The sequence below is a fragment of the Scatophagus argus genome, chromosome 4 (genome assembly GCF_020382885.2).
Source record: "Scatophagus argus isolate fScaArg1 chromosome 4, fScaArg1.pri, whole genome shotgun sequence".
In the NCBI taxonomy this organism is placed as follows: Eukaryota; Metazoa; Chordata; class Actinopteri; family Scatophagidae; genus Scatophagus; species Scatophagus argus.
The window spans coordinates 17,265,008-17,286,769 of NC_058496.1; the positions used below are offsets into that span (position 1 = coordinate 17,265,008).

The 21,762-nt window shown below is 44.2% G+C and overlaps 1 protein-coding gene across 2 annotated transcripts in view; it reads left to right on the plus strand.

Annotated features, from left to right (window-relative positions):
• The first annotated feature begins 390 nt into the window (after positions 1 to 390).
• znrf3 (zinc and ring finger 3) overlaps positions 391 to 21,762 on the plus strand; it is a 62,663-nt gene continuing 41,291 nt past the window's right edge. For both annotated transcript variants that reach the window (XM_046385560.1, XM_046385562.1), the window contains exon 1: positions 391 to 862. In XM_046385560.1, the coding sequence (XP_046241516.1) occupies positions 632 to 862 (231 nt within the window). In that variant the 5' untranslated portion in view covers positions 391 to 631. The remainder of the gene's footprint in view (positions 863 to 21,762) is intronic.

The following is a 21,762-nucleotide window of genomic DNA, read 5'->3' on the forward strand; positions in this document are numbered from 1 at the left end:
GGTAGCGTTTCTTTTAAGGTGGAACGACAGCCTAAAGTGTGTCAAACTCAGAAAACGACTCCACTGGGCAGTTCGGAGTTAAAACATTGGCCGGAAATACGCCTTCTGCTTAATAATCAAGCCAAAAAGGCTGAATTAACCCGAACCTTTACGCGTAACTTAAAGACTTCCCAAACAAAAAGTCTCCTCTTTCCCTGAGCGGCGAAGTCTGCGGCGCCTCCTTAACTGAGTGCTGGCACTTCTGAGTGGGGAGTGCAAAGGAGAGGGTCAGAAAGATTGGTGGGTGGGGATATAACCCTTTTGGGAGAGAGGAAAAAAAAAAACTAAAGAAAAAAAAAATCACGTGTTTGTAGATCAAAGGAGATCCGCTTTGTAGACGGGGGAAGGAGGGGGTGAGAAAGAAAGGGAGAGAGAGAGAGAGAGAGAGAGAGAGCGTTTGCAGGCAATGTAATTGACAAGGCTTGCAGTGGTGAAATAAACACGCTTCAGCCCAGGCTCAGCTTTTATTGCACAATTCTGACTCTTTTGACGCATCGCCCGTAGCGCGCGTAGACCTGATTTCAAGTACCTTCACCCGACTAATTAATCCGTCTGAAATTATGTCCCGATCGGCGCAGATCCAGCCGGCAAGATGATGATTTTACCAAGGAGAGGCTCAGATCGTGTACCCGACACGGTGGTCCTGGTGATCTTCGTGGTTGCCGCTTCTCTTGGTACCGTTTTCGCCAAGGATACTGCATTTGTGGAAGTGGTTCTGTTCGAGTCCAGTCCCAATGGAGATTATACTACTTACACGACTGGCTTGCAAGGACGGTTCTCCAAAGCAGGAGCCACTATCAGCGCGGAGGGGGAGATCGTTCAAGTACGTGCAAAGTGTCTTTTTCTTACACGGAGGGGGGGAGCGGAATGTCAAGCGGCATTGTCGAGCAGCACTACCGGGATACGGGCTGTAATTTCTGTCTTCCTTTCTTAAAACTTTTTCCGCAGGGGCTGGGTGGTTGACAAGAGTTGCATGTAGCCTGTGTGTGTGTATGCGTGTGTGTGTGTGTGTGTGTGCGTGTATCCAGGCAGTGTGAGGATGGTACTAAGCTTGCAAGCATATGCGGTCACAAGATGGCTTCTATCTTGTGGAATTCATTCACAGGGAAAACATGCTCTTGCAGGTTATTCTGTTGATGTCTGGAGCTCACTCGGGCGCTTGTTACACCTAATTGCGCTCATCCCGAGACACACGCGTTTGGGAATCGTTCCTCTTAAAAAGTAGCAAATCCTCCACCGCTTCCAAAAAAAGTTTGCAAACTTTTACCCAGCAGCCTTCAGGCATTTCACAGCAGCATCAAGGCTACCAGGCTACTTGCTCGTTCTTACTTTTGACAGTTTATCCGTCTCAGCGGTGGGTTTTGGTCAGATATTTTCATTTAAATCCGGAAAATGTAGTTTTAATAGTGGAATACGTTTTGTTTCAATTCACCCACCAGCGTGTAAAGTAACCCGCACGTCCCGCCGCTTGAAGCCTGTTCCGATGGAGCAGCGACGCTCGCCTTTGAAGTTGCGCGTCTTTTGGCTTAGGCTCACTTGTAACTGTTTTAAGTCTTGTTGAAATGCACACACGGACGAACTGAGTAATCGGAGAAGAAGCCTCCGCGTCGCGCATTCTGCTTCCATGCCTCACAAATGATAAATGCACTTGGCTGGAGCTGGTTATGCTTGGACCAGCCGTCCGGCTTTGATCGAGTAGAAGTCACTAAAATATGAAGCCTTCCCCCAAAGCCAAGTGTTTATTTGAAGTTTTATAATTCTTGCTTAATCTACTTGGCCGCTGTTTGTAAAAGCAGCCAAGAGTTCGGGGTCCATGTCATGTGCCAAAGATTAATGTTTCATGTTTTATTTCCTGACCGTCTGACATGCCCTGTGTTGTTGGGGTTTGTGATGGAGGGGCCAACAACAGCTCTTCCAGATTCTTGTGAGTGATTGGAAACCACTTGAATGTGAAGCAGTTTTTGTCTGGCTTGTATCCACCCTTTGAAACTTTATCAGTTTATTTGGCAGTATCTGTAAAATCCAAACTGCATCCAGTGCACATGAATTTGATTCGGGTCAAATCAACAAGTCCGGTCCGTTCCGACTGACTGGATGCTGCTAAACCGAGTAGCTTCTCTGATGTTAAGTTGAATCCTGGATCACCAGGAGATGAACGCTAAGGTGTCAGTGTGCAAGCAATGCCTCACAAGACACAGCAGAGGTGACGGTTTCGTTTGTTGTGTAAAAGTCGGTAGCTGCTGAAGTGTGACCTCAGAGTGAAGAAGCTATTGAGCTCCATGAGATCACTGGTCTGTGGTGGGAGGACAGGTTACAATGCAGCCTGTGGAGATGTGACAGAGAGAGGGTGGGTGTTTAAATGCTGCACACAGACATTTGAGTTTAATCGCGTTCATGTTGCATCAGGTGTGCTCGAGTGGACTGCATCACAAGAAACCTCGGTTGTGTCGTGGAATTTCTGCGGCACGCCGCTTACCTGGATGTCTTAGGCAGCGATTCATTTGCTCATTTGTCCCTCACAGTGAGTGAACACAACTGGTAGCATCCCCTCTCCATCCGTTACTACTCTGAAACAGTATCTGTATCAACAGCTCCACAGCACCTTTTCAGTGCACGTACGCATTTTTGTTTTCCTCCAAAAAAAAAAAAAATGCAGACTCTTTGAAAGAAAGATGATATGTGGGGATCAAAGTAGGGGATACTCAGCACAAAAATGGCCCCTGTTTATGCGCAGTGATGGCCATTTGGCGCCACTCGGTAACCACACAGAAATGTCGGACCTCAGCTTTACATTGCAAACCACATCTATTTAGGTTTGCTTTCTTTGCTAACATAGCTTCTGACCACTTAGAGGCAGCTTATATTTTGTCAGGCTATAATGAGGGACATTTTGTCCAGCATGGCTCACTGTCTTGAATTTCTTACAGCATATATTCTACCAAAGATTTATGAAAACTAAAACTGTCAATGAATGACAACCATACAACCTGAAGAGTATAATTTTAAACTGGTATCAAATTTGGCACTTGCAAATTTTGTACTTGTGAAATAACATTGCAGCAGCGTGTTGAGAAATTGCTGCGGTGTTGTAAAGGATATAGTCTTACACTGGAACTGGGTTGAACACAAATATTTAGGTTGTGCATTCAGTTGTCCGCAGTGACCTCTGCAACCATCGCACACATCCACTTTTTGCTTTCAGGATTTCAGTCTTCGTGTGTTGAGTGAATAGAGCACTTGATTTGGTCTGGCTGAGGTTTATGGGTCCTTCTAGTTCTCTCTTCTGCTGTTTGAACAAGGCCCAAGGGGTTTGCGTTACCTTGTGTGTACAGTAATGGCCAGACCTCAGCAGGTATGAGTTCAGATCCAGGGAAAAGGGGGGCTTGGCAGTGTTCCTGAACAAAGATTCGACCACGATCACCGCTCATACACTCCCGACTCGCCTTTGCTAATTCCCCACAGCTAACACCCGCTCAGCTCTGCCTGGAGAGTGTGAAAAGTGGCAAGTGGTGCCGGGGCCAAAAATAATAAATTAAGTTAATTTGCTTCTCACTCTGCTCTGAGGGGGGAAGCATGACGAAGCAGATCTGGCCACAGTGCCAAACCCCAGGCTTCCCAAGCCAGTTCCCTGATTGCTACAGTTCAACTCTGTAATAGTGAAGTAATCAATGTCTCCTTAAATCATTTTGTCAAGACATGACAGTGTGTGTGTGTATCAAGAGGTATTTCCCTAAGATAACTTTAAGAGTGTATTTACTGCAGTGTATTTGCTCTAAACTCTGATTCTTGGCAACAAAACTGCTGCAGGTTGTTCATCCTGCCAGGTAGTTAATTGTATTCGCCTATTCTACTTCCTGATTAGACTTCTACTGGTAAAATGAAAACCCAGCAGTGCTTTGGGCCCAGAGAAAGTGATTACATGAAGAAACTGTCGTGTTAAAGGACTTGGAGCACTTAATGCTTTTGCGTCATGTTTTGCATGGTTTAGAAGTAGTGATAGTCTTGCTGTACCTTTCCACATACTAGTCGGAGTTTTAACTTAAATTAAGCTTGTTTAAAGGGCAGCGATGGCATGACAAGAATCTTTTCCCGATTGACTCACCCAGGTGACTCCTACATTGGTAGAGGTTGACAAGGCCAGCTGATACTGCGAGTGCTGTGCCTCTAAATGTAATCTGACTTCTGGAATGGCATTGCAAAGCACAACGCTCAGTCATACTTGCTAGCCTACATGCCTCTGACGTTAAGATCATTGTTGACAGCACACACGGTTCTCCTGGTTAGCACGTGTTTGATGCGAAGGGAAACACAATCTGCTGCTTATCATTCACTGTTGTCTCCTTGATGCCAAGTCGTCTTTCCTGTAACGAGATGAGATGCGATGCGCTGCACGAGTGCACATCTGCCTCTGATTTCCAGCGGGCCCGTGCTGTCAGCATGTGAGTGAGGAGCTGAGGCAGGGACGTGGCAGGGGCACCAGGAGGACCAGATGCAACTCGCAGTGTCGTCGGCCAGAACCAGAGGGAATAATGTGGCTTTTGCCTACTTCCTCTCTGAAGGGACATAGAGACAGGGACATCCCCTGAATTCAGTGTCAGGAAGAAGAGGCTATAGTTTCCCAACACCCATGAGCCTGTTTTACCTTTGAACTTCATCTCCATGCACATGAAGTGCCAGCAGCTATAGCAGGGAGCCTTCATGATGTGGTTCTTTGAAGCAGTTTTTTTTCTGACTGGATGTGCAGGGGGAAAGTGGTGGTTTTGAGCTAAGACAACGATGAGCTTAAATACTGGAGCTCCTACCTTGGAGCTGGCAAGAGTTGTGTCGCGCTGCATTTAGACTATAATGAGAGCTTTAGTGGTTTAAGGCATCCAGCGCGCTTTCTCACCACAGGCTGGAAACCCCAAGAGGCCATAATGGGCCGGTCCCAGACGGGAGGTGCCAGGGACCGGGCCACTCCCAGCGCCAAAGCAACAGTAGCAGTACACAAACGCTGGTTTAAAAGGTTAAAAGTGCTGCTCCCTACTTTTTTCCATTTATTGGCTTGGCCTTCGCAGCTGTATTTTAAGTGCTATCGTCTCTTAACCGCCACCCTGTTTCACTTTCATGTCCCAGCCAAAGTAATTTGAGGCTGTGTTTCTCCCCTTTTTGGAATAGAACAGACTAGACTGTTTTTCTCTTTCTCTTGCTTAACGCCCCCCCTCCCACACACACACTCTCACCCCCCACCACCAGTCTGCTCTTTTTGATGCAGCCAAAATTTGTCATGCATCCTCTTCTGCATGTAAATGACTTCAAGTGAGAGTTGTGCACCTATTTGTTAACTAGTGTGTACCACTGAAAGGTTAAAATTTCATAGAGGTCCCCAGGAATTTACAGTGATCACAAGAAATGAGAAAATGTTGCAGATCTTTGTATTTTACAAGCCGGAAACAGCTAATATCTGGCATTTTTCACTTTCTCGATAATGTGAAATGAGCCTGTGTGCCTGTAAATTGATGGATCAGGTAATCAAATAACTGTTTCAGCAAGTAATGCTATGACAATCTCTCAGTAGGTCCGGGAGGTCCTGAAAAGGACAAGTGGAGTTCAAATTTTGACATAAAGCTGAAAGCACTGATTGTCCAGAGTGACCGTACAGGTGTAATAATCTTTAAACCTGTTGGATCTTTCATTTTTTCACTGTCAAGTCAAACCATGCTGCAGTTATTTGCATTTCCATTACCAGTTCAGCATGACTTGTGCCTGGTTATACCGAAGACGGGAGAAGGAGGGCAATGCATGGCCAGCCCAGCACCAAGCAGGTTACAGTGACCTCTTACCAACTGTGGCCAGCCTGTGATGACCCCCCCCCCCTTCTCCTCCTCAAACAAACATGTACTGCGAGACTCCTGTCTGAGCGATGCGTGTTCAGCTCACGGTACTTTTGTCCATTCCACCTGAATCTCTTTGGTTTGAAGTTCAGTTCCTCCGATGTTCCTGTTTGTACTTTTAGATCTAGATGCTGTTTCGCCATGTTTGCTTTCAGCTGTAGGGAGTCATGTTAAGTTACTGCTGGTGGAACAACTAACATTTCCTGATTTTTGCTGCTTCAAATTAAGATCCTTTAAATAGCAGCATGTATAGAAAAGCCACTTAAGTACTTGTCTAGACCTCTTTTAATTGGCCATACTATCTCCCAACCCCAGCAGTCAGTTTTCCTCTCTTGGGCCTGGGGTTTTTACTCCATCCTCTGTTGTGTCTTTCTCCCTGACCTTCTCATTCCCGTTCACTGCACAGCTCCACCTGGAACACATGCATGTCGATACTGGTCGTCCCAGTAGCTTTGTTAGTTTCCACTGGGCTGAGTGGCTGTGCCGATCTTTTAATGTCCCCCCCAAAGAGAGAATAGCAGTCAGAACTGATGCTTGCTACAGCTTTTTCTCCAGTGTCCCGGGGGAATCTTGTTCGTCAGTATTGCTCACTTATGATCTGCTATTGATTATGTGTCCGAGTTCATTTGTATGAGCAGCTAGTGTTTGTCCTCTGCTTTACTCTCCAGTGATGAGGAAGTGTTAATTCAGTTTTGCCCTGAGGCTGTGTTTTTTTTTGTTTTTTTCTTTTTCTTTTTCTTTTTCTTTTTCTTTTTCTTTTTCTGAGTGCTGGGATATGCACCATAAGAGAATGTCACACTTTGGCAGGTGAAAATGATTGGTTTTTTTTCACACCGCCTGTCTTCACTCAGATTATTTTTGAACACACTTTTGATGAGTCAAAGATGAAAAAGAGTCCGGAGCGGGGTTGTTTTTTGCTTTTGATGAAACAGCGTTGAAAGGCCCAGTCCGTCCCCTCAGCCCATATTTTTATCCACTGACACAGAGGGTCTGCAAAACAAAGGCTAAGGGGTCGAGGGTTATGAAATGACAATGCTCACAGTGGCTCATCCAGGCACAGGCATGCTTTGTTGTTGGTCAGGAATGTGCTGACTAACTGTGGAAGGCCACAACGCCAGCCTCCCCTTTTGTTGTACTTTTTTTTGCCAATAGACTGGGAAGGTAGCTGCAGAGGGAGTCCATTTCATTCTGAGCACTACACTTCATCTACCTCCTCCTCCTCCTCCTACCTCTCAATTTACTTAGATCCTGATGCCCTCTGTCCTCTTTCTATTTGCATTTGTTTTAATGAAAGGAGAGGTCCTATCAAAGATCTGTCTCACACACTCAAGTTTGAGAAGACAGGGTTTAAAATTAATTCTTTTGTGTACATTAGGACATAATTATCGGTCGTATGCCTAAAAACATAGTCACTTTCGATGTAAAAAGCTCCTGCCCTTTTGTCATTTTGATTAATACTAATATGCTTTAGCCCTAGTTGTAATTTCTCTGGTTATTGTTCATGGAAGTCATTAGTGGTTTTGTGCACATGGTCACCCTTAGCCTAATGCATCATACTAACGTTGTGAGGGTTCTCCTGACAGGCCCTCTGTCAGAAACCCTTCTATTTTTCATTTCCCCCTTTTGTTTCCTTTAATGGATTCCAACACAGCCGTAGCAAAGGTCATTTACAGGGGTGCCAGATGGGGACAAATCAGTTTCAGGTGGAAGTGCAGACGCCATCATGTTCATCTCTGCCCTAACCCTCCCATCCTACACTGGTTTCTAATGTGTGTGTGTGTGTGTGTGTGTGTAGTTGTTGAAGTAATGAGGAAGATCCAAGCTGTAACACATTTGGGCCAGAGGTATGATGGATTGGGCTTGCTCGGACAGATGAGAACAAGCTGGGTTATCCCTGCATTTCTATCTCTTCTGGCTCCACAGTGAAGATATATCACTGCACCTTCCCACCTCCTCCTCCTCCTTGTTGCTAAAGATGCGCCCTAGATTTTTGAAAAGAAAAATCGGCTTTCTTTTTATGTCATCCCAGTATCATGGGTATACTGAAGATATTGGGGACACAGGATTTTCTTTTTTCTGTTTGCTGTGTGTTTTGCCAAAAGACTTCTCTCTCAAAGTTTAGTATTTATTTTTGGAAGATAGCTGTAGTTGCACCTAAAGCTAAGAGCAGTCAGAGTAAAATCTTTGCCAGTGAATTCTGATTTGACAGAATTCCCTAAAGGTCAGGTGTAACTTTTCATGTTTCTACAAATACAGCACCTACACTAACATCCCATGCCAATAAAGCTGTGTAGTACAGCCTTGGGCTTTTATAAAGACTCCACAATTCCTCCTGTTCCTTGACCTCTGTCGGCAGCTCAGGCCACGCTGCGTCCCTCTCAAGCCCCTGGACCCTGATCAGGGAGGGGCCTACAAGGCTGGGTGAATAGCTGCTGGGAGTCGTGCTGCGGGTGTAAACCACATGAATGTGCCGCCTGAGCAGATAGGATCAGGCGAGGCGGGGAGGCCTGGGAGGCCGTGACGTTCAGCGCAGCTCCACGCGCTAACATCAAAGGCAGTGCTGAAGGGAGGTGGTGGAGGGAAGGAGGGAAGAAGAGAGCATGAGGGCTGGGCCAAACTCTTCAAAGGCCTCTCTGAGTAATGCCGGCCCTGATATGCTGCGCTGCAAAACTGAATGATGATGTAATTGCAGCCCTTCAAGCTAAATCCGCTCCCATACAAATAAAGGTGGAGGTGTTTCCTTGCACAAGCGAAGTGAGAAAAATAGTTTTGAGTGTTGAAGCTGGAGAGATTCAAAGTCGCCGATGAAGTTGTTTGCTCACTTCTTGATGCTATGCTGATGTAAGGATTCTGGTGAAAATAAGCTTTATGAACATTTTTGGGCGTGTCTAAAGTACACAACAGGTGGAACAGAATTGACTCTTTGTAAAGTTTATACAGGGTCTGTGTGTGCGCGCGTGAGGCAAAGAGTGTGTACCTGTACTTCCCTTGTGTTAAACCAAGCATAACCACAGATTCTTTCAAAATTTCCCCCTATGATCATCAGGCTGATAACTCATTGACAGCTCCCATGACAGTTTAGAGGCACAAGCTGCAGGGAAGTATCTCCTTCATAGAGAGCTCAAAGCAATAATTCACTGCTGTTGATTCAGTTTGCCAAAGGTTATTTGCATGCCTCTGTTTGAAGTTCTCCTCTCCTTTCTCTTGCTTTGTGATTGTCTGTCCCTTTTGATGTTAAATTAGCAGTAAACAGCTGCACATTTATTTACTTTGACTTCATGTATCGGTTGTCTCTTTAGCTCCTGCCTCCTAGGTCAGCTTCAGGATTGCTGCACAAAGCCTTTGTTAATGATCGTAAAGGAGAGACCATTTTGAAGCACATAGAGAGTAGAGTATAGCAATTCAGGACTATCACAAGACCATTCAATTAATCGCCGTACTTGAACAAAGACAAAACACAATTCATACCAGAGCTAAGGCTGCAAATAATTATTTTCGTTATCATTTCATCTTTCGACTCTTAAATTAAATGTTTAGTCTGTTAAAAGCCTGAAAATAATGAAAAATGCCCAAGAAAATTGAAATTCTTCAAATTGCTTCTTTTGTCTGACCATCAATCGCAATCCCAAAGACAGATAATTTGCATTATGTACAACAGATAAAATGGCTTATGTTTTTCTTCATCTATTGTCTTTTCTGCTTGTTCAAACAGTTAGGAGTCTAAGTAGAATCAGTCGTTATAAGTAGTTGTTAATTAATTTTGCTGAACATCTAACTGATTATAGATCTAATGATTTCAGCACTATGTCCATGACTGTATGAGCAACTCATTGTGCTGTTGGCAGTTCACTTTAATTGTTTTTTTTTTTTTTTTCAGAATTAATTCAGGTAATTGATTGAAATCAGTTGGTGAAGTCAGTTTCCTTTGCTGATTTGTATTCTAACCTGATGTGCTATGGTTTACAGTAGACCTCTGAGATGAGCAAGACAGAAAGGTGCAAAGGTAATGGAGATATCTAGACAATATCTTGGAAGACCGTTGAGCTAATGGATATGACATTTTCCGTCAAGCAAATCATATCTGCGCTCTTGCAGTCCTGCTACCCCACCTACCGAACCCCCCTGGCTTAGTATGAACCTGAGTGTATATGAAAAGGTCAGGACAATTACTCCTGGCCAGCTGGGTCCATTTTGGTCCCCTTGCAATCCATCTGGAAAAAATGACATTGTTTTTTTATTTATTTATTTATTTTTTCAGCATACATTTTTTTCAAGTTTAAATTATAGATCACTAATATGGGGTGGATGGAAAGGAACAATCAAATTGTTTTTGTTTTTTTTTGTGCAGATAGATGGTGCTCATCATTATTCATGTCACTGTGCTTTCTCACCCCTTCTCGTCTGGATTCGTTCTTCTGTCATATGTCACAGTAAAAGCTGCACTTTTCATTTTTAGCCATTTTAAAAGAGGTGCAGAGTTGGTCTTTGTTTGACAGCGTATGTGCAGTTTCTCCAAACACTCTTGCCTCGCTAATGATAACTTATCCTCAGACATGTCAAGGAATCTAGTTTCTCAGAATGCTGTTTTGAGAGAAAGGACGGATCGAGTGGGAGAGGATGGGAATGACAGAAAAAGACGGGCCAATGCAGCCCTTTGCTATTCCGTTTGCATCCCACAGGCATGTGACAAAGTCAAATTGTCACCCCAGGGGTGACATGCATCCCGCAGGCATTTCGAAGTAAACACATCCCAAGGATGTGGCTCTGAGATTTGGACAGCAGCCTTACCAGTCGGCTTCAAGTATCATTCTTTGTTATATAACAGATGCAAGAGGATTTGAAATTTGTATGTTGTAGATTTATTTATGCACGACATAGAGGTCAAATATGTTCTTGATTAGAGTATCATTAAAAGAATTGTTCAATATTTTGAGAAATATTCTTATTTGCTCTCTTGCTGAGAGTTAGGTGAGAGGATTGATTCGAAATTTATGCCACAGTCATATCTGTCTGGTCAATATGAAGCAAGAGCCAGGAGATGGTTAGCTTAGCTTACCATAAAAACTGGAAGCAGGGACAAATAGCTAATCTGCCCCCTGAAGAGCCTCAAATTGTCATACTTTAATACTCTTGTATTTAATGACCTTTTGGGCTACTGGTTAGTATCAGCTGGTATGAAATCTGTTGAAATGGATGTTAACATAAGCATCCATGGTAAACTTGCCTGAGCAGATAAAATCGGTCATAGAAAACTCAAACTTCATTCACAGATGTAAGGTAAGGACTTTGCGATACCACCCAAATGTAATGTAGGTCTAAGTTTCAATAAAATGCTATGTAGTGTGGTGGCATACTGAAGATCCACAGTCTTGATGCACTGTCAGGAACATGGAGCCCCCATGCTGCACACACCACACTTCTATGTAAGGTACAACAGTCTACGGTTCTCACAGCTTCAGTATATCAATAATTCGAATGTGATCTGACAAAACATGATGATTTCATCAAATCTCAGAGTACAGGAGTAAAATTTAAAAAAAAAAATCTAAAGCCAATCTTAACAAACAAAATCCATCTTTGGGAAACTGAAAATGTTGTACTTCCTAACAGATGAGTCAGTCCATTTGCTCAAACAATTTCCAGTAAAAATCTGCAACCAATCTGCTTGGAGAGGCTTTATGTGAATTTTAAAGCAATAGCTTCACACCCGACAGAGGTTTTCTATACCACTGCTATAAATGCCAACAACAGGCCAGGGCCAGTTTTACAGTAAGTAATCTTGCCTGTTCAAACCATTTCTAAATTTTCTTGATTTGATTTCACACCAGACCATCCTTGTGACTAACTTTAAGCTATTTCCTATTGGCAACCACATGTCACATATTTGGGTCAGCTTTTCTGCAGCATTGCCTCAAGCTAAGCTCATGGACAGAGGATTTGGTAAGCTACCGATGCATACATTCGTCATAATTATTGTTTTGCAAATGCCGGAGTTAGAAGTGCCCAGGCAACGGGAAAGCTTCAGAATTCAAATTAGAGTGTGGGATTGAGCTTTGAAATTGCGGTTGTTTTCGGTTACTGCGTCTCAGAGAGCTCTGACGTTCTGCACCCTACCCCCTGTTGCTTGGTCTTGTTTTCTCATATCTTTAAAAGCCTGAGTTGGCATGGTGCATTTGTTCTCTGATGGGTTGAGGTGGCATGGGAGAAAGGTGAGGAAAACCCCTGAGTATACATTGTGTTTTCCTTCGCAAGCAGGGAAACAAGAAAACAGCTAAAGCTTTTCGGCACACCTTGAAGCAATTTCCCTTATAATTGCATCATAATGAAGCAGTGAATGCAAGTACATTTGTCTCATCATCCCTTTCCTCCCTTTCAAAAGTTCTTTCTGTCTGTTTTCTGCCTGCACTCTCTCTCTCTCTGTTAAGTATGGGAAGGGGGGAGGGAGGGAGGAGAGGGGTATAAATGTGAGACCACACATGCTGTGTCAATGTTTGCTAGAATAATTAGAGACAATGTGGGCCAATAGCTGGAGGAGTGCAGTAACCTGAACTCACTTTGTTCTGCCCCGGCAGCAACACAAAAGCCATTCACAGATGCACAGATCCACGGGCTTAGAGCAGGAGTGACTGCACTTTTAGCGGGTCCTGTGCACTGCAGGAGCTACAGGAAAGTGAAATGGTTTCTATGGAACCTGAACGGTAACCTATCACTTCAACTCCTCCTGACTGCTCAAAGTGATGCTGATGTCACTCTAAAGGCCTTTTAAGCGCTGCCTATACATCCCTGCCACCACCTCAAAAATCAGCCCTACCCCTAGCCACCCTCCCCAGGCGACCAACACATGGCCCTGGCTTAGGGGCCCTCTTTAACTAGAGGATATCCGGCCACTCGGTATGCAAAGAGCTTGTGGATTCCTGACACGAGTGCCAGAGCTGGACTCAGAGGTGACTTTCAGTGTAACCAGACAACTGTTGGATTAGCAGGACACTTTATGTTGACTCTGAGCCAATAGGAGGGAACCTGGCCAGGAGCAGGGTATACTTGGTCAAATGCAGGCTAATAGATTCTTTTGAGCTATATATTTTAGTATACATTGTAAACATACCAGCGCTGCTTGTATCCAGCATGATTTACAGCAATCACAGGGAAATAGAAAACTTTAAGAAGAACAGTGCTCCCTAAATTAATATGTCCAAAGAAAGGTAAAATAATACATAAGAGCACACCAGAAGTCATGTATCTACTTCAGCATAAGAGTGAAATATTGTCCCTAGGTATGGGACGGACAGAAATGCGACTGTATACCTTAAGATCCCCGAACAATGCCTGCTAAATGTTGCCTAAGCCACGGGTGTTTCCCTGGCTGTAGCAAAGTGAGCCAGTGCTGTGCTAACACCCGTGGACGGACCAACTGGTTTGTCCCCTCCAGTGTCCATCTTGAAAGGGGACACCGCTATGGGATGCATACATCCCCTGGAGGTCGCTGGTGTCATTGTGGCACCTGTCCCCTCCACTCTTAGCTCGTGTCAACGGCTCAGATTTATTTACATTCACTCTTGTTTTCCAGAGGACTGAACTGTAAACAGCAGGCGACTCTTTTGTGTCTTCTGGAAGCTTTTCAGCTGATGTAGCTTGTGATTGCTGGTGGTCAGTTATTGTCGATTTTTTTTTTTCTTTGGAATTTTAAGAAACGGTGTTATCACACTGTCTCTCAGTATGCACTGTTTTCTGTAATTACTGCAGTGAAATTACAGTTAGAAGGCCTTTAATGCTCACTCGAGCCCTTGCAGAGGAAATGCTGTCATGGTGTTTGCTAAAGACGACAATGTGCTGTACAGTGATATTCTTGTTTATGTATGTACTTCTCATGTTGAATTTATGGGTACTTGTCTGCCAAATTGATTGCAGTTACTTTTTTTTTTTTTTTTGTCCTCCAACAAACCACATGCATCCCAAATCTCACAAAGAGTTGGTTTCGTTTAGAAATACACTATTGAATAACTTGTCCTTTAACTCTTTGCCCATTCATATTTATTATTGTTAAGGTTTGTTTGACAGAACCTCCACTTCTGTCCTTTTTTTAGCCTGAGGATACACAGCAGTTTTCATTTTTCTAGTCAAGCCAGCGTTCTTCTTTAATCATTCTCAGATTCTCTCTCTCTCTCTCTCTGCCTCCTTCTCATTCTCTTCTCTCACCGCTTCCTCTCTTGTCTCCTTGCCTTCTCTCCCCCCACCCTCTGCTTCTCCGCTCCCTCTATCTCTCCTTCACGTTCCTTTCCACTGGGCTGATGTTCTGTTCTGTTCTCCTGGCAGCAATGTGTTCCTCATCACAGCTCGTGTTTCCTCTTATCTGCAGTTCCTTTATCGGTGGCTGCCATACATGCCCAGGAGAAGGGGTTGGTGGTGGGGGTGGTGGTGGTGGGGCAGCTGATGCTATCAGCAGGTGGAGATTTCACCACGGAGTTCAGGGGCCCAGTGTGGCCAGAGGAGGGCCAAACCGGAAGGGTCTGACATGGGAACATGCAGTGTGAACTCTGAACAATGTGAGCCCCACTTTCATTTAGTCATATTTTTTTCTTATCAAAGTGTGCAGGCAGAAATATTTTTTTTTTGGATTTGTTTTTGATGACGTCTTCTTGTCTTCACCTGTTCAGCCATGCTGGCTGTCACCTCTCATGTTCTTCATTCTGAGCCGTGTGCAGCAGCAAAATTTTATGCTGAACGCTCAGCGTAAATAGTGTGTTGCATAGTTTTAATTCTATGCAGCTTGTTGTGTCCTGTTTGTCATTGCTGCAACACATGTAAAAAGCATCATCTCATGTGCATCCACCTATACTTGATACCTAGTGTAAATTAAATTTGTAAAACCTTTCATGAATTTACTCCAAGGATGTGCAGTGCATGTGAGGTCCTTACACTGCAAAACGGACAAATCCTTGACGTGGGAGAAACAAAGAGCAGGGACGATGGTGAGCCAATGGCGGGCAAACCAAAGCACTGGCTTACAAAAGCCTAAAATGATATCGCTGGTGGATATCTGGATGCTTGGGATGCCTTGGATGGCTGCTGTACACTTTTGGCTTTGTCTTTGCGGGGATGAATAGAGGCCTCTGTGGTAGTGATGACAGGCTTCTCCGGGCTGGGCCCTGGCTCCCTCGCAGACTAGGTGTTGGAGGTTGGGAGACTACCGCTCTCTCCATAGGGGCAGGAGTCCAACAGGAGATGCTGGTTGTCCTGGTTCTCCCTACAAAAGACACTCTGTTCTCTGCTTGCGACCAGCATTTGTTATTGTGACATACCAGGTACACGTATACACACAGGTTTAGCTGGGAGACAGGAGCCTGCAGCACCACCTGCATCCCCCACCTGCATTTGGATTTTTCAACATGGTTATAGGGTTAGCTGGCTAATTGGTTTATGGATAGTCTTAATTTTCTGTGGTTTTGAATTTTGACCAATGCTGATAAGATGGAGGTGCAGATTTGCAGCAACGGCAGCAGCAGCTTAAGCTTAGTTAAACATTATTTAGCCATTTTTTGTGCTATGCTTTGTTTATCTCAAAGAAGCTAAATGTCTTGAGGACAGATGAACCATGAAAAAGTGGCAGGATTAATCCATAAATCGGCACAGACATTCAAAAGTTCAAAAATCTAAACCAGTCGCAGCCTGAGGGCGGCTCTTTTGGATCGTATGCGTTTAGTGATCACTGTCTTTATAGAAACACATGGCTTGGTTGAGTATGAGTATGTTTAGCTTTGCAACTTTGGGAGGCTTTGTTTTCCATTCATCAAAGAATTTTAAGCTTTTATTCAGCACAGATGTTAAAAATTGACAGTAAAGACACTATAAACAGTGACAGGGTTTGATTCCTGACTATAGGCCACTGTTATGAGCTGTCTTGGAGATGACAGGTAGTGTGCAGATGCTGCCTTCAAGTTACCTAGTGAACTACAGGAGGGTGTTTGGGAAGAGAAGGAGCTGCCATGGCTGTCACAAGAGGTTTCATCATTTCTCGTCCTGCTCCAAAACAGCACAGCACAGCTGGCCAAGACAAACGTGAGGTAAACACACAGCTCACTGGACTGTGTGACTCACACTCTGACATGCTAGTGGCGTGCCCTAGGGATTCTAATGGCGCAGACGAGCTGTGGTCTTTTCATGTTTTTTGAATTATTAAAGAAACAAGGAGAAGCTATAAACAGTCCAAGGAGAAGATGGGGCTTCCACACGCGATGCATGAAAAGTGGGAGCTCTCCTGCATCTTTCACAAGCCCCTTCTAGTTTATCTCTGTCGCCCTCTTTGATCCGTGTGCTGTCCTCCCTGCTGGGAGGCCAGGGGATGCAAGCAGCCCTTTCAGTCTCCCATTTTAAGTCACGCATTCTTTCCTTAAGGACCCAGAGGTCCCGACCCTTAGTTGCAGTGGAATTTCATATGCAAAAATAGGCCAGCCTCACCAGGCTACTTGAATTTGCACTAGTCCTCATATGGTGTTTATCATCCTTGGATCCTCAGAATGAGGTATTTGTCTTCATGGTGTTGCGGTGCAGCATATGTAAATTTTGAATAAAACAGCGACAGTCCCTGAAAGTTCATGTTAATCTATCCTTTCCATTTTGATTTTCATCTCGATGATCATGCATTTCCTATAAAAGAGATGAAGTTTAGCCTAAAATATGCCTTGCTGTTCAATACAGACATGTTGGTGGAGTATAACTGCCCCTGCAGACTGAGTTTGAAAAATAAAAATCACACTTCCGTATAAATCAGCTCAGCGCCACATTTTTAGCATGAGGTTCTCAAAGAGAAGGTGAATTTTGCTACATTGCATCACTGGTATTTATTGACATAAAATTTGCCAAAACTGCAAATTCCTCCAAAATGTTGACTTCCAGCAAAAGCTCTAGTTGGCATTTTTGTGACATCCTGTCTGAATTACATTAACTTTGCATAGTTTTTCCAGCATGTTTTTCATCTCCAGAGGCAGCATTTGCCATGGTCGTCCTTCCTCACAAAAAGGCTTGCAACCTACAATCCTCTTAGATGTGGCTCCAAATGCCCCAGAGGTTATAGCCAGCTAAGTAGTTCCTTGTTTCTAATAAAAAACAAATCAAATAACATGGATCCCTAGGGGTTTATAACACTAGAGTCATGAACTCTTGGGCAGATAAATCTTTTCCCAATATGCCCATATAAAGGCATGGATGTGGGAGGAACTTGTTGGTGTTGATTGTATAATTTATAAGCCCCAATGTGCAGATAGTAGAGCGTGAGAGGGGGAAATGCTCTGACCACTCTTCGATGGAACAACCCTCTCGACTGTGAAATGACCTGATCTTTAGAAGTTGGCCATTACCTTTTCAAAGCGGCCTTGGTAACACTGATGGCAGGGAGCACTTGTGTGTAAAACGGGTTTGATGTTTAACTCTTCAGAGGCTGTTATCCCTGGGGTCTGCTTGCTCCCAACCATCGGCCCTCTATCCCGTAACAACTCTTCTTTCCCTTCTCTCTTCGGCCCTGTCGGCTCCTACCTCTGGCAGCGCAACCAGAAAGAACGGGAGGAAACAATACTGCATTTGTGCACTCGGCCTGCTGCTAAACAAATGATCGGAGGAGGAATTCTGGTGGCTGGCCTTGCCCCTGGGCCCAGGCTGATCCCACAGTGACTTCATAAACACTCTCTGGGATGATCAAAAGAACAACTGGCCCTTTATAGGGAGCTATATGGTAATGGAATTATTTCCACACCAACTGAAGTTTGCTCTTCTCTCCCCTTGCCCTCATGTAGACTATTTATTTTGCTCCTGCAGCAGAAAGGGAAATGTTCTGTTGCCCAGGGCACAAACACAGGCTCCGCAAGGGGTTGAGTGATGAAGGCATGACAGTCTAGTTTATGCCACTTTCTCTGCATGTAATTGCCACTGGTATTGCGGTCATATTTACAGAGTGGTTAACAAGCCCACTGTCCTAGATAACTTGTTTTCATGGTGGTTGGGGTATGTTAGTTTATTTGTGTTTGTGTTTTTTTTTTTTTTCTTAATTCAAGCTCCTCAGAGGCAACTTCACAAAATCGCATGAAATGCTGAAAATCAGAACCATTTAAGTGGGAGAATCCAAAGTGTGTCTCCTCCCACACTGGAATGTATGAAATCCACAGACCCTGTCCTGAGGCAGTGGTGTGGGCTGACAGGGTTGAAGATGAGGGGGATTGAATGGCTGGGTGACATGGATCCACACCCAGACCTTTGGTCCATGTGGCCCTGAGGTGACTAACAAAAGGATATACACATGCAAGATAACTTAGTGGTGAAGTTCACAGTTAAAAGGGTTGCTTCATTCAAATTACAAAAACTCCACATGAACTCTTTCCAGAGACATTCGTATTCCTCTGGATTTCAGTAGACCGTTCAAAGCTGTGTCTTTAGATTGAAGTTTCTGGTTTAGCATTTTATCAAATCTGGAATCAGTACTGAATCCAATCAAATGTATTCAGGTTTAGCTTTTAACATGAAGCAACAGATTTATGGACTGAAATCAAAAACTGACATTCAAATCCAGTGTTTTAGTCTTAGTTATTTTACATATTTGCGAGCTAAATTGATTTCTCAATCTTAAAATAAAATAAGATAATAATAAGATAGGATAAGATTTGATGACGTTGGTCAGTATTTTATCAAACTTGGAACCAGGTCTAAACTGGAATAGTCTTGTCTGAACCCAAATGTACACACGTACACATTTACACCTGCTCCTGCAAATCTTTTCCTTCGAATCATTTTCTACCACCTCGACGAGGCCTCAGCTTGGCCCAGCACCTTTCTGCCTTTTATCTCCACTGATGAAGCCAGCCATTGAAGCAACCACAACACCCCACCGCCCCTCCCCAACCTTTCTCTCTGTCTCTTTACCGCGCGCCTGCACAATAGCCGTGCTCGGCAGAGTTTCAAGAACAGTGTTTGTCCGATCACCACCACAGCCCCCCCCCCCCCCCCCCCTTTTATTGGTCTGTGTGGAGGGACAGCGAGTGAGCGAGCGAGCGAGTGTGTAGGTTTGTGTGTGCACTTTTCTTCAAGCAGGCGAGGAGGAGGTGTGGCTGGATCGTTATGGTAACTTATTTGCCAAAAAATACTGAGCAGGATACTGCACTGGTAGGTATGAGCATCCAAGATTGTGGAGATAAAAGTCTGAATAGACGGTGCTGGATGACATGGATGCATTTGGGATGCTTCTGAGCCTTTGATGGGACATAAACACTCCTGTTTAAATCGTCATTACAGAAGTTGAGGAAGCATGTTAGAAAATATCTCGTTCTTCATTTAAAATGTCTAAGGTACAATCCTTGTTTGCTTTAGAAGAAAAAAATAATTTCTTGTGCATTTGGGTCAGCATCCAGTAAAATTTGGGTGCGTACACCACTAGTGTTGATCACAAGTTAAAGATGACTTGTATAAACCAGATGAATGATTGGTCAACTTTGAATGGACACTGCAGATGGTTCAGGGAAAAGTGATTTTAGATGTGTTCATCCTGTACTTGCTTTCTCTCATTTACCCCTTCAGTCTCCCCAAAACTCAGACACTTATACACACACACACACACACACACACCTCTTCTCAGCTCCTAGGTTTCTGTACCCTGAGCCCAGCTGCTTTGCCAGGGTAGAGCCATTTCATGTGCTTTTGTCCATGCCACTGACCTCCAAGCGCACTGGGAGCGCACCTCTGCAGGGCCTGGCCCATAGCTGGATGCTTGATGTGGACATTTTTGGAGCAGCGGGTCCCCCTCACCCGGGTAACCAGGCCCCTTTGAGCCCTTGCCCCTCACTGTTTGCCCAGCCACTCTTTCCTCCTCGGCCAACTCTTCTTCTTTTCCCTCTCGCTGTGGGACTGTAAGAAAGCTTGAGAGACAGCGTGTTGTTTTTTTTTGTTTTTTTTTTTTCTTGTGCTCACTGCTTGGTTGTGCTGCTGGTGGCCGGCTTCCTATGGTGCACCAAAGCTACCATTCAGTTTCTCTCCCTCTCTTTTTTTGACCCCCCCCAGGGAAAGAACCCTGTTTGATCACATTAGGGGAGAAAGAGAGAGATCAGTGGTGCTTTTGACATTCCCACTAGCTTTTGACAGTCTATGTGTTGCTGATCAGTTTGCCCTGCACCAGCGAGTGGCCTCCTTTGAATTTCTCCTTTTTCTTTTATGTTTTTTTTTTTTTAGGCCAGCCATTGTGAAGCCTTTTGATTAGAATGTGTGGGTAGAGCTTAGCAGGACTGCTGCATCATTTCTTATTTCACACTTTTCTCCTGATTTTGCTCTCCCTTCTTTTGAAAAAGGCTTGCGTTGACCACTTTTTCAAAATATCAACCTCCGCAATCATATATGTAGATAAACACGTGCACTTAAGTGAACCAGAGCCATGTTGATGAGATTTGACAGTCTTTCAGCCTCAGGATGATAAAAGCTCAAACAGTCTGATATTTTGGCCATTTGAAAAGATATGCATGCACTGCATAGTTGGTGACAACTACAGAAGCTTCTTCAAAGCTGAATCACAGCGTGGGTGTTGAGCAGTTGCTCATTTTGATATTGTACTTTTCTTATCACTACTTAGAATCACTCTGGTATGCCCCCTCCCAACTTCTGATCTGCAATTTCTTTTTTAGCATATCAGAGAAAGCTGATGTGGTTCAGAACTGTGGCCACTTTACTTTCATTGGAGGTTATGCTTACAAAGAAGCAGAATCTGCAAAAGGCTCAAAGGAGAAGGCCTCTGGAATCTTGTTTTATTTATGCCAAAAATGCCTGGCGACAATTAACCAACCACAACCACACTGAATGTCAATTTAGGTCATTTTCTACTCTCACAAAAGCCCTGGACTTGGACCCCATGAAGCAGAAAAAAGCTGATGTAATGGGTTTAAGAAAATCTCCAAGGGGAGTCAAACCTACCCCCCCACCCCCTTTTTTTCTCCATCTAAAGTCCCACCCTTATCCACGCTCCAAACTCCTCTGAAGAGGTCACCACCTTTGGTCGCAACATGAATCTGGTCACTTTGATCCCCAAGTACAGTAGGCTTGAAACTTTCTCAGGAGTTGGGGCTTTTAGATGACAGTTTGTGATGGTCACCAAAAAAATAGAGAAAAGGTTTCTGATTCACTGATTTAGTGTTGGGGGTGGGGGAAGGGGAGCAGGAGATGAAGGCAAAGGGATGGGGGGAGAAAAAGAAGAAGGAGGGAGGGAAGGGGGGTTGAGAAAAGAAATCCCAGCCTTGGCACACACACACAGACTCTCTGTGCAGCGTAAAGCACAAAAGAACCTGTAACGCCTCCAGATTCCTTCTCGTTGAGTATCAAAGACATGCTTTGCTTTAGAACAAGAGACTAGTGGGTAAGATAGGACTGAGTGAGCCAGTGAACCCGGCACTAGCTCGGTTGGGTGCGGTGAGTTAATCTCTCAGATAGGATTTTTCCCCCCTTCTTCTTCTCCACCTCCTCCCTCTCTTTGGGGATATCGGTATTACTGTGTAGCTCTGAATAGAAGGACTTGTCTAACCTGATCACTGGTCAGAATAAACGTGGGGTGAGACTCTGGAAAAAACGTGCAGAGATGATTGCTGCTTTCAAGTTCAGAGGTGGGATAAACCTACCCACTGGTCCATCCTGTTGCCTTAGCACAGCTTGTGTCTCAGTCTAAATCAGTCTTTTAAATGGAGACATCACATAAGCAGTATCAAACCGAATGAGATATCTCACATTTTGTTGATGATGTTAAAGTATTTGCTGAAGGTGTGTGACTGTAGCTCAAACTTTAATTCACTCTGCAGTTGACATAAAGCCATCAAAAGTTAAATGTATTTAGACA